Source organism: Colossoma macropomum, unplaced genomic scaffold (genome assembly GCF_904425465.1).
Source record: "Colossoma macropomum unplaced genomic scaffold, Colossoma_macropomum, whole genome shotgun sequence".
Taxonomy (NCBI): domain Eukaryota; kingdom Metazoa; phylum Chordata; class Actinopteri; order Characiformes; family Serrasalmidae; genus Colossoma; species Colossoma macropomum.
The window spans coordinates 3,130,609-3,143,259 of NW_023494787.1; the positions used below are offsets into that span (position 1 = coordinate 3,130,609).

At 41.5% G+C, this 12,651-nt stretch overlaps 1 protein-coding gene across 2 annotated transcripts in view; it reads left to right on the forward strand.

Moving 5' to 3' along the window:
- zgc:158376 (uncharacterized protein LOC100101643 homolog) overlaps positions 1–6,802 on the forward strand; it is a 33,686-nt gene extending 26,884 nt beyond the window's left edge. For both annotated transcript variants that reach the window (XM_036565868.1, XM_036565869.1), the window contains exons 8-12: positions 98–510; positions 2,111–2,274; positions 3,128–3,292; positions 5,481–5,696; positions 6,622–6,802. In XM_036565868.1, the coding sequence (XP_036421761.1) occupies positions 98–510; positions 2,111–2,274; positions 3,128–3,292; positions 5,481–5,696; positions 6,622–6,779 (1,116 nt within the window). In that variant the 3' untranslated portion in view covers positions 6,780–6,802. The remainder of the gene's footprint in view (positions 1–97; positions 511–2,110; positions 2,275–3,127; positions 3,293–5,480; positions 5,697–6,621) is intronic.
- The last annotated feature ends 5,849 nt before the right edge of the window (positions 6,803–12,651 follow it).

Consider the following 12,651-nt stretch of genomic DNA (forward strand, 5'->3'; position numbering starts at 1 on the left):
GTGGGTGGTTTGACTAACCAAGGCATTCATGTTATTTAGCCTCTCTGATATCCAATCTCTTTTTATTTTTTTTATTTATTGTGTATACATCATGCAGACGGGCGGTACGGGAAAGGCCAGAAGTGGCAGTAAGCTCCGCGCTGGAGGCAGACAGACGGGGCCGTCCGCCAAGAGCAGCACGACGACGACGGGAAGTGGGACGGCTAACGGAGGAAGCGGGGCAATCCTGTCGAATGCAGGTGGTGTTTCGGCGGCCTCCTGCCCGTCTCGGTTGGCAGCGGCCCAGTTAGTGAAGCGCAGCCCTGCGGCCGTGCCCTCACCCCCTCGTCCCGTACAGATGGAGAGGCACCTGGTGCGTCCGCCGCCCGCCTGCCCCGAACCGCACTGCCTCCCGCTGGACAGCGGCGCCTCGCACGTCCTGCCCCGGGACGTCTGGCTCCGAGTGTTTCAGCACCTCAGCCAGAAGCAGCTCTGCGTCTGCATGAGGGTCTGCAGGACGTGGAGCCGCTGGTAAGATCTAAGTGTTTCAGCATGGATTTCCAGGATTTCACACACTTCTTCGGAAGTACAGTGTAAAGACTACTAAAACAATAAAAACTACAGCTTTACAGGTTTATAATAGAGAGAAAATGTCAAATACACAAATGTCACTCACCGCCGCCCTCTATAGGCGTCATTAACAAACATCAAATAAACAAACGTCACTCACTGCAATATATGCCGTTTAACTCATCACAATATATGATGTTTTGCCTTATGAACTTCATTGTTTTTCTGTAAATATACGCACATTGTAAATTTGATGCCTGCAGCATTTTCCAAAGAAGTTAGGACAGGAGCATGTTTACCACTGTGTTACACTGTGTTCACCTTTTCCTTTAAACAGCACTTAATGATTGTTTGGGGACTGAAAATGCAAACTAATCCAGTTTTGAAAGTGGATCTTTTTGCCGTTCTTCAGTTATACAAGTCTTTTTGCTGTTGTAACACAGGCAGAATGTTTTTTGGTGTTGGCATGTTGAAAAAAGTATGGCAACCCTGAAAAGACGGCATCTAGAAGGCAGCATGTTGCTCCAAAATGTGTTCAGTGTTAATGGTGTTTTCATAGATATGCAGGTTACCCCCCCCCCCACACATACACACAATGATAGATACTGGATTTTGATCTTTATGTTGGTAACAATCTGGATGGTCCATTATTTCCAAGAACAGTATGATAAGTTGACTAGTCAGATCACAAGGCATGTTTCCACTGAGCATCAGTCCATTTCAGATAAGCTTAAACCCAAAGAAGTCGGCGGTGTTTCTGGATGTTGTTGATATTTGACTTCCGCTGTGCACAGTACGGTCTTAACTTGCATTTCTGGATGCATGACAGACGGTGTTTATTGATAATGGTTTGCCAAAGTATTCCAGAGCCTATGCAGTGAAATCCATCACTGATGCGTTCCAGTTTTTAATGCAGTGCCGTCTGAGGGGTCGAAGGTCACAGACATTTGTAGTTTTCAGCCTTTTCTTTTATGCCAGAGATTTCTCTGGATTTCCTGAATCTGCTCATATTATGATGTGCTGTAGGGGCGAAATCCCTGGCTGAGGAGTGTTTTTGTACTGTTGGAAGGTTTGCTGATGCATTTTGTGTGAAGTGGTGGGCCTCGACCCATCCTCGCTCATAAAGGACTCTGGTTTTCCTGGATGCTCCTTTCATATCCACATTTTCATGTACACCTGTTTAAGATGTGAAATGTTCAAACAACATTTGCAAGTCTTAATTTGCTCCTGACCCAACTTTTTGGAACGTGTTGCAAACATCAACTTCAGACTGAATATATATTTACATAAAATATTGAAGTTAACAAAATAAAACATTACATATCTCTTGTCTTTGTATTAAATTGGTTCAAATACAGGTCAAAGTATATTTTTAAATCAATGCCTTCTGTTTTTGGATTTTGTCTGTGGTTCCTTTGGACTGTTTGGACTTTGGGTTTGTAATTCAGGGCTGAGTGGTTGCAGGTTTGGAGTGAATGTCAGTACTGCATCATGTTTGTGAGGTGTTTGATAGTTATCTGCTCTGAATGGTCATTTTATTCCTCTCGTGTGTGATTTTCAGGTGCTGTGATAAGAGGTTGTGGACTCAGATCGATTTGAGTCGTCAGAGGTCCATCACCCCCCCAATGCTGAGCGGTATAATCCGCCGCCAGCCCGTCTCACTCAATCTGGGCTTTACCAATATCTCCAAAAAACAGCTTCTGTGGCTCATCAATCGCTTACAAGGTGGGTTTTATTCTAACCGCCTATTATATAGTTTAGCTTGTTATATTGGTTAGATTAGTAGTCTAGATTAGTAGTTATATTGGTTAGATTAATATTTTACTGATTTATTTAATTTTGATGATTAATATTTTGTTTTTTAAATGGGATAACTGAACAAAAATGTACTATACAGAGCCTTTATAATGTACATTTTAGAGCCTACTCTAAAAAATACTGAAAAAGATAAAAGGGAGGCCTTTAAAAGCAATTCACTGTAATGTGAAATCATGTTTATGCCAATTTATGAACATTTTTAAAAATTTTATTCAGAGTAATTTCCTGAACTTCACACAACCAGGCGTTAAATAGCAGCGTTTACTGCAGAAATCACTTTATAAGTACCCCGAATACCGCCAAGATAATGCTGATCTGCTAGCGTTTCTATGGGATTTTCAGAGTTATGTTTCAGTGATATGTTGAGATTAGATTAGATTAAGTGACCCTTATTAGTCCCACAATGGGGAAATTTCACCTCCACATCTAACCCATCCATGCAGTGAAACACCACATACACACTAGGGGGTAGTGAGCACACCTGCCCAGAGCGGAGCAGAGGTGTACATTGACTTCTCACATTGGGTTTAATACTGCTTAGACATTTGAAGCATTTTAAACTTGTAACACACACTCAAGTGACACATTCTGTACTTTTTATGTGGTGGTTTTACAGTAAATTGTTTGTAATCTGTGTGTGTAATATATATATTACACACACACACACACACACACACACACACACACCCTTACATACATATTGTAAATATCTGTTTGTGTTATACCTGATATAAACATCTCTCCTCCTCCCCCCTCTCAGGTTTATTGGAGCTGAATGTGTCGGGCTGTACGTGGTCGTCTGTATCCGCTCTTTGTCAGGCCGTGTGTCCATGTCTGCGTCTCCTGGACCTCAGCCGAGTGGAAGACCTCAAAGACTCGCACCTGAAAGAGCTGCTGGCTCCGCCCTCCACCGACACACGCACAGGTATCTACCGCACCTTGGCTTTACCAGAGGTACATCCTGCAATCTGAGCGGAACCGTGTGCTGCCTGGCGCTCTGTAATATTCATATGAACCACACAGTCATTCTGACAGACTGTAATACACTACAGGAAGTGTAGGGGGCAATATGGCTTTTACTGTTTCATTTAAAAAGCTCTATAATGTTCATATGATCCACACAGTCATTCTGACAGACTGTAATACACTACAGGAAGTGTAGGGGGCAATATGGCTTCTACTGTTTCATTTAAAAAGCCTCTATAATGTTCATATGATCCACACAGTCACTCTGACAGACTGTAATACAGTACAGGAAGTGTAGGGGGCGATATGGCTTTTGTTTTGCACAGATGAAACGTGTTGCCGAATGAAAAAGAGAGGAACCGAAGATGGGAGAATAGTTAGATTAGCTGATTAATGAATATTAATGTAGACTAATTGATTATTGAAATAATTGCTACACGCAGCCCGAGCTGCTACTCCTTTGGGAGAAGAATGGTTTTCCCTAACTGGGTAGAACGCGGTGTCTACATGGTTGAGTCACAAGAGTCAAGTAGAAATGCAAAACAACCTGTAAGGCCAGTTTTATAATTAGTATCTTTAGTGTTAGTGTGAAAGGATGGAGATGGAAAGCACAGCAAAGAATAATATGGTGATCCTCTCCTGCTCATCTGATTACAATGACAGAAGTTAAAAATGTACTGTATATGCATGAGATTACCTTGTATTTACATAAATACATACAATTATATTCCAGACAGTAGCATCAGACTGCAAAAATGTAACGTTCAGACAATCCTCTGATGAAACGGCCTTAGCCAGGCACTTTTAAGGTCAGCTTGCCCTGACTGGACATGAACTATTTCTGGCCTCTCTTTGGCACAAAAATGGGAACTAGCGCCGGATCAGACTGCAGGGTAAACATATCAAAGGGAACATTTGCAAAGAGTTTACAAGCTACAGTCTGTTGGTTGTTGTCAGCTGACAGCAGATAAAAATGTTTGAACTAATGGTTTAGAACTGGAATGTCTTTAAGCCACTCTCTGCCGGATCTACATGGTAGAGACAACTTGAAATATCAGCAGTTATACTTGAATAAAAATGAGTCATTAAGGAATAAAGCTTTTAAAATTATCATTTAAAATATTCTTATTGAAAAAGTGTTGAATTAAACCCTCTTGATGAATCGAAGAATCAAACCGTCATGGTATGAATTCATTTTTAAACAGAATCATCAGTTTTACAACACAGAAAATTTTTAATGGTGCAACCACACGGTAATAATAAACATATATTTAAAGTTATTTACCCCCACTGAAAACGTGTTTAAACTAGCCTTAGAACTCGGACCCCTGTAAAAACCATTGTTCCTCAGGTTTATGCATACATGTATTCAAATAACTTAACATAATTATGTTTATAACGTTTAGCATTATAACACATGGTTTTCCTTGGGTCGCACCACCTGACTTGGTAAATTGATGACCGATCACAACTCAAAAATGACAGTATTTCAGTATTTATGAAAGGGCTATTGACCGTCGCATTGCAAGGGTCACTTGGGGTCATCTTTATGATGCAATAGCCTGCCCACTTTTTCTTAACAGCATGTCAGGCGTTTGTGGTCGTTTGTGCCGCGTAGCATTTGAGGAAGTGAGAATTTACAGTGAGTTAAATCATTTCAAAGCTGCATTACTTTGCAACATGTTATGATTTTAAAGGTTTTAAGCACAAAATCATGCCAGAGGATTTGTATTTACAGTTGTATACAAGTAAATAGCCTTTTTAGTAGTTTTCTTAATGTGCATATATAATTGGATGGTTGCACCACCTGACATTCTTAGATATTGGGAGTCATAAATAAAATTAATTTTATTTTGATGCACTGAAAAGTTATTCACATAAATGAGGTATAAAAAAAAAAATAATGTGCATGCTATTACTGTTAAATATGAAACAATGCACGTCATGTCATTGGCGCAAATATATTGGCAGATGAAGCTTAATGGGTATAGCAGATATATGAGACACATATATACACAAAGAGTTTACATAACTAAAATTAAACCAGGATAAAAACTGAAAGAAATAGTCATTGGGATTGTTGTTGTTGTTGTTGTTGTTGTTGTTGTGAAATGTGTAACGTCTGTTTCCTGTTTGTGTGGTTTTAGGTGAGAACCGTGGTGGACGTTTCCAGAATGTGTCAGAACTGCGGTTATCTGGGCTGGAGGTGACAGATGCTGCATCACGACTGCTGGTCCGTTACCTGCCTCATCTCACCAAGCTGGACCTGAGTCAGTGCGGCCAAATCACAGACCAGACCATTCACACGCTGACCTCTCCCGTATCTCCACTGAGAGAGAGCCTCACGCACGTCAACCTCGCAGGTACCTCACCATTTACTCATGCAGTCTCGCCATACGCTCACTTTATACTCACCATATGCTCACTATGTCCTCACAAATACTCACCATATGCTCACCATGTTCTTAAACAGTCTCACCATATACTTACCATATACTCCATCTCACCATATACTCACACAATCTCGCCACATGCTCATTATACTGACCATATTCTCACCATATACTCACAGAATCTCCCCATATGCTTACCATATACTCCTTCACCATATACTTAGCATATACTCCAGCTCACCATATGCTGACAAAATCTCACCTAATGCTCATGTTCTACTGACCATATTCTCACCATATACTCACAATCTCCCCATATTCTCCCTATATACTCACACAATCTCACCATATGCGTACCATATACTCCTTCACCATATACTCACCATGTACTCCATCTCACCATATACTCACACAATCTCACCTAATGCTCATAACACTGACCGTATGCTCACCATATATTCGCAGTCTCACCATATGCTCACCATATACTCACACAATCTCACCATATGCTTGTTTTCCTCACCATATTACAATATTCACATATATATATATATATATATATATATATATATATATATATATATATATATATATATATATATATATATATATATATATATTTTGTGTGTGTGTGTGTCCTCACCATATTTTCACCATATTCTTAGCATATTGAAGCATCACCAGCATTATTAGTTTATTTCAATTAAATGTAAACGAGCCCTTTCTTTCAGTTATCAGCCAAGTTTCCTACATTTAGGTTTTGGTCAAGAATTTTCCTTTCGGTGCTTCACTAATGATGGTGTTATATTGCCCACCCTGCCTGTAATGTATGTATCTGTTCATGAAGATTTATCATCAGTGCTGTCAGCTCACTGTAACTCTCTGCATGTTCCAGGTTGTGTGAAGGTGACGGAGCAGTGTTTGCCGCTGCTGCGGCGGTGCGTGTCCCTGCAGAGCGTGGACCTGCGCTCCTGCGGACTCGTCTCTCCGGACGCCGGACAGATCCACTCCTTCCCCTCCCCTGACGACAGACTGCTGCTGAAGAACAGCTAAAGACCTCCCCCACCCACACCCACCCACACTACAGGACGTCCCGGAGACACGGCCGGCGCTCAGCGAGCCACACAGATGGGGGAACCTGTTTGCTGCAGTTGTTATTATAATAATTATTATTATTATTATTTTTGTTCCTGGATCAACTATTTGTGAATGGACTTAACAGACAAGAGAAAAGACAACAAGCATGTACATATTCAGTATCAGTGCTGTGTGCGCGTGAGTGCGTGTATGTATGTGTAAATGTGCTTTACTGTAAAATAATCCAGTTTGTCTGCTCAGCAGCCCACCCCTCCCCAATCCTCCGGTCTATCCAGTCCCTCCCCCAACCCCCCCACCCACCACTCACCTGTACGCAGGTAAGGCTCCCAGGGTTCTAGCGGAGAAGCCAGCTCTACTCGCGGCATATTTGCACTAGGCAGTGGACGGCTAACAGTGTAACTCTACACAGAATGTATCCACCGCTAGAGAGGTTCTTCCAAACAAAAACAAAACGAGCCAGAGTGGGGGGCTGGAGTGAGCGTGAGACCCCTGTGTGAAAGCTGTAAACAGTGTTAATGTACCTACTTTCAGTTTCGGGGGGGTGGGGGTGCTCACTGTCCGTCTGCTTACCCAGAATTCCTTTGAGGGAGTCGAGGGAGCCGGTTTGAGTCGAGCCTGAGCCTGAGGGGGCGGGGTTAGTTTTCGTTTGTTTACCATGGCCATACCATCACCTCAATATTACATCTCCTGTGTGACTTTTCCTTTTTCCTCCCCTTTTTTCCACCCCCTATTAACTTCTCGCTCAGGCCACACCCCTTTCTTCTTTTTCTTTTTCTTTTGTCCCCTCACTGAACCCAGTATCACTAGTTTTCTCATTTTTTGTTATTTCACTCTCTTTCTCCTTTTTTTTTTAAATAACTTTTCACCTTAAACCTCCCCACCTGCTCATCCTGGGCCTGCATTTTGTCCCCCACTTTTTTTTTTTATTTCTTTTTAAATATTTTTTTCACAGAGGCTGATATTACTTTTCTCCTTCCTCATTTTCTCTCTTCTCTTTTTCTTTCTTTGACTAACTTTTCAACCAGGCCACACCCCCTTTTCCCATTTCCCCGCCCTCATCTTTTTTGATTGTGTACGCATGTGAATGTGTGAGTGTGGTGATGGTTCAAACCTCCCTCCCCTCCATCCGTGCCATGCACGCCACGCCTGCTTTCCCATGGTCATCTTTAGCCCCGCCTTTCTTTCCTTGCTCCGCCTCCGTTGCTCCTCGTGTTCTGTGCTATCGGTGCGTTTCCTCGTCCGGTTCTGCAGGCGCCACATCCGGAACCTCTGTGTTGGACTGTTTTGGGTTTAATATGCAGTCCTGCTCCAGAACCTTGCCACTCCAGTGCCACACTCAGCTTTGCCAAGACTCGCTGTCGTTATAAACTCTGCTCTGTTTGTTCTGCTCTGCTATAGGGGGCGCTGTAACCCGCACCCTCTGAATTTCTCCCCACGCTGCACTGAGAATGCGCGCTCTGACCCTCATCAGGTGCGTGAAAGTGAGGGGATTCGGGCTGCTATCAGTTTGCCCTTCACCGCACTCGTTTTTAAGACTTTTTTTTGTTGTTTTCCGACTCTCTCTTCCTTCACTAGATCACATTGAGGCGGGTACTCGAAGCTGCTAAACCCTCTGAATCGAAATTTTAAAATAACGCTGGTGTCACACACTCCTGAAACGTTTGTTCGGCTAATGCAGGGAAATCACTCTGTCTAACGGCCAACGGCTACTCCCGAAAAACTGCAGGAGCGGCTCTAGTAGCGTGCTAACAGGCTGCACTGCTCCGAAAGCCTGTTCAGTATTGTCATAAAATGTGTGAAAAATGCAGAACAGCATTAGAATATAATTTTTCCCCCACTCTCTTACTTTTGTTATTCCTTCATTTGAGTTAAAATATCATTTTCAGACTTGATTTAGGCCACATCACTGGTTTAAGGCAGAGGCCGTCCAGAAACAGACCTTTAATCCAGATTTTGGTCCTGGACTTGGTATTTACTGGTACATATGCGCTAGTCCAGTCAGCTCCATCAAGGGGTCAGTTACCAGTGATTACAAAAATTACTGGATTAAAGGTCTGGATCTGAAGACCTCTGGTTTAGACAGTATTTGTCAACCTGTAGATACATTTACAAAGAAAAATCGACTGTTTTAAGCAGTGAAATTGGCATAACAGGGTCCGAACAGTGTTAGAGGGGCTTCCGTTTCCTAAAACCTTGGATTTTGACCACCAAATTGTTCTTGAGGTCTAGCTTTTTAATGAGCCAGAGTGTAACATGTGCAAATAAACACTCCTCGCAGACACATGGTTAGTTGTAAACGAGCCAAAATACGGTTTGTTGTTGTGCGTATGAATGTGTGAATGAATGTAGAGGGCTGGAGTTTATCATGGGTTATAATTTCACAGTAAAATCATAGTGTTGTTTTCCTTGCTTTGTGTTGAGGTCAAAGAAATGAGCCACACGTCTGCAGCTGTAGTCTGTTTGGTTTTCGGAGAGTAAACACTGGCTGAGAGTTCACCTCATTCAGTCCGAAACACGTAAACAGGAGCTGCTCAGTGATTTACTTTCTAGTAGGGCTGCACGATATCAGCAGAATACCAGTATTGTGATTATACTGCTACATATTCACATTGGAAACTCAGTAATAAGGCATTATTGAAGGGGAATTCCACTGAAATTTTAAAATTTCTGATGTTTTCTTTCAAAACATTTGTTGAGGTATAAACAGTGATTCAGAGCGGTTTGGTGTGAAATGGTTCAGATGTCTTTACAGTGGTGGTGATAGGAACCAGGGGTCGCCATGACTACAACACAAATATAGACATTTTATTTACTATCCAAAACCACCAGTGAACCTACACGAGTCTTCTGAGTTTCTATTGAATATTAAAGATGGAAAATATTGAAAAAAATCTGATAAGTTTTCTTTGGGGACTATTTTGCCTCATAACACCCTGCATATTATGTATCCCTCCACCATGAATGGATTTTAAGGCCAAAATCTTCTCAAAACTATCATAAAACAGTGTCTCAGTCATCAGGCAGTGAATTCATAACCATTTCATGTAGTAACTTTCTGTGAGGGAGCTTTTAGAGGTGGACGTCTGGTTCCTATCACCACCACTGTGAACAGTTCTGACTCAGTAAGTTTCTCTAGAACAGAGCGTTTCACACCAAACCAGTCTGAACGACTCTGTTTACATCTTAACTATTAAATTAAGCAGAAAGTTTGGGAAAAAAACAGGATTTCTTTTCTTTAAAGACCAAAATTTACTGTGGTGATGATGCTACATATTGTAATGCCATGTAATATATGAAAAACTCAATAATGTGACAGATTTTGACCAAAAATAATTGACACTTCTTGGTTTACAAAGGACACCCACACAAACTCTTCTGCAGCTGTGATTGGTCATGATCATCACAGCAGGCTGTGACTGGCTGGAGGGCTCGTTTGCATATTGCAGCCTTCTGTGAAATCAGTATTGGAAAAAGATATTAAATATTGCTATAGTGATATATCGTGCAGCCCTACACTGCATTTGCGTATCAGTATTGCAGAAGCCAATATCGCAATAACGATTCACAGACGATGTATCGTGCAGCCCTAACTTACAGTAATGACGCACACCAACATGTTGCACTCACTGCTGGCTGTAGAGAAGTGACCGTTGGCTTTTCCAATACAGGGTCCAGTACTTTGCAGTGGACAATGTTCTTGAATTGAGGGTTTAAAAGAAATAGCGGCTCGACCGACGACCCCTCGCAGTGGCATTTTTTCCTTTGAGTGACTGTTGCTCACGTTCCATGTCGGTGGATGCCTTACCGCGGTTTTGTACATACGTTCAGGTCAGTTTTCTCCCTCTAAGATAATGTGGACATCCATATGAAATGGAAATATGAAAAATGTGCACAATCCACTGCTTATATTTGCATATCAGGTTGAGCCATCATTCGTTAGCATGGCAGGAGAGGATTATGGGTTGGCGAAATTGATTGAAAACGCATCATTCCATGAATATCAGGTGTTTTTTTTTTTCCTATATGTATCACCTACCTTCATTTTTCTGTATTGAAAATGACCTTTGACCCATTTTCCCTGACTTGACCCCCCCTCCCCTTTACCTCCAGCATCGTCCGAACCAAACTGTACTGCACAGGGTTGGAATGAAATCAATGAATCTCTTGCCAAAATTCCTATTTTCTTGTTTGTTCAGGGGCATTTTTTAAAATCCATTTCGTTACTTTTTTCTTTATTTTGGTTGTTTTTCTCATTCTTTTTCCATTGTTTCTTCCTTTGTGTTGATCAAAGTGAGGACGAAAAATTGAAACGATGAGGAGAAAAAAAAAGGCAGGAAAAAAGAAAAAACCTCAAGGCAGCTACTTTAAGAGTGACTACTGTAAAATGACTAACTAAATAAAGACAATGGGGTTCGTTTTTAATTTGGTCTGCTTTGTCTTGATTTCCACTTCTTATTCGGCCGAATGGCTAAACCGGCGCAGCTCCAGCTGCTTGACAAACACTGTTCTTTCATTAAGAGGTGGGCGATACAACGATATTATCCCAGTATTGTGATTATACTGCTACATATTCACATTGGAGACTCAGTAATAAGGCATTATTGAAGGGGAATTCCACTGAAATTTTAAAATTTCTGATGTTTTCTTTCAAAACATTTGTTGAGGTATAAACAGTGATTCAGAGGGGTTTGGTGTGAAATGGTTCAGATGTCTTTACAGTGGTGGTGATATGAACCGGCCCCAACCTACCCCAATCACTCAACATGATGCTAGTCAGTGCAGGTGTCTTAGTGTTTTCTGGGCCAATAAAACAGGCCTGATTAGGACATGGTTTATCACAACAACAATATCGTCATACATCTAATGCTGTTGCTTTAGCGGCAGTTAGAAAAGATGCAGTGGCTCTTCACAGGTCTTGGAAGAAGCCTGTGCTACGTTTTGCCTAGAGTTGGTGGTATTGTGTGATTGTGGGAGACCTAACTTGTGGGTGGAATTGGATACAACTAAATTGGGGAGGCAACTGGGGAAAAAAAAATCGGTACCATGAAAATGTCTAAGTATTGTGATATTTTTGCCATATTGCCATATCGTCCACCTCTCCTTTATGTTTAAACTGCTGTAAATGCACCACTTTCTAGAGACAGAGTGCCTATAAACACAGACAATTCAGTGGATATATTTAAGGCCCATGTTTATGAGGCATCTCAGAGTAAGAAAACTGATCTAAGCTTTAAGGTTTTATTCTCATATAAGATTAAGCTGGTCCCAGATTAGCATTTGAATTGTGTGAAGTTTAATAAACGTGGGCCTAAAGGCCTGTTCACACCATAACGCAGCGGAAACTTCACATCAAGTCCAATGTGTTTGGGTTTTTCTTTAAGCCATCTGAGACATAAAAGCAGAGGCAGAAACTGATTACTGGAGCAGAAGCGACAATGAATTTACCATTTTTCTATTAAGCCCTGCAACTAAACAGTGGGAACACCTCGTTCTACAGAAAACAAGCTAAACCATCCATAAACAGTCACTATGTCGTACTGAGATACTCAGTCTTTCAGCTCTGGACCACCAGCTGTTTTCTTTATCCTCCGCATGTTAGTCAGCATGTTGTTTATTGTATTGCCACAAGCAGAGCTGTTCTGCCAGCATCATGGTTTGTCTGAAACCATGACAAAGGAACTCTGATTGGTTGGCCTGAATCAAATTGATCTGCCTCTGATTTGTCAGTTCTGATGCAAAATATGTCATATGTTGAAACAAAAAAATACCTATATTGAGTAATTAACTGTTAAATACACCGGCCAGGCATAACATTCTGACCACCTCC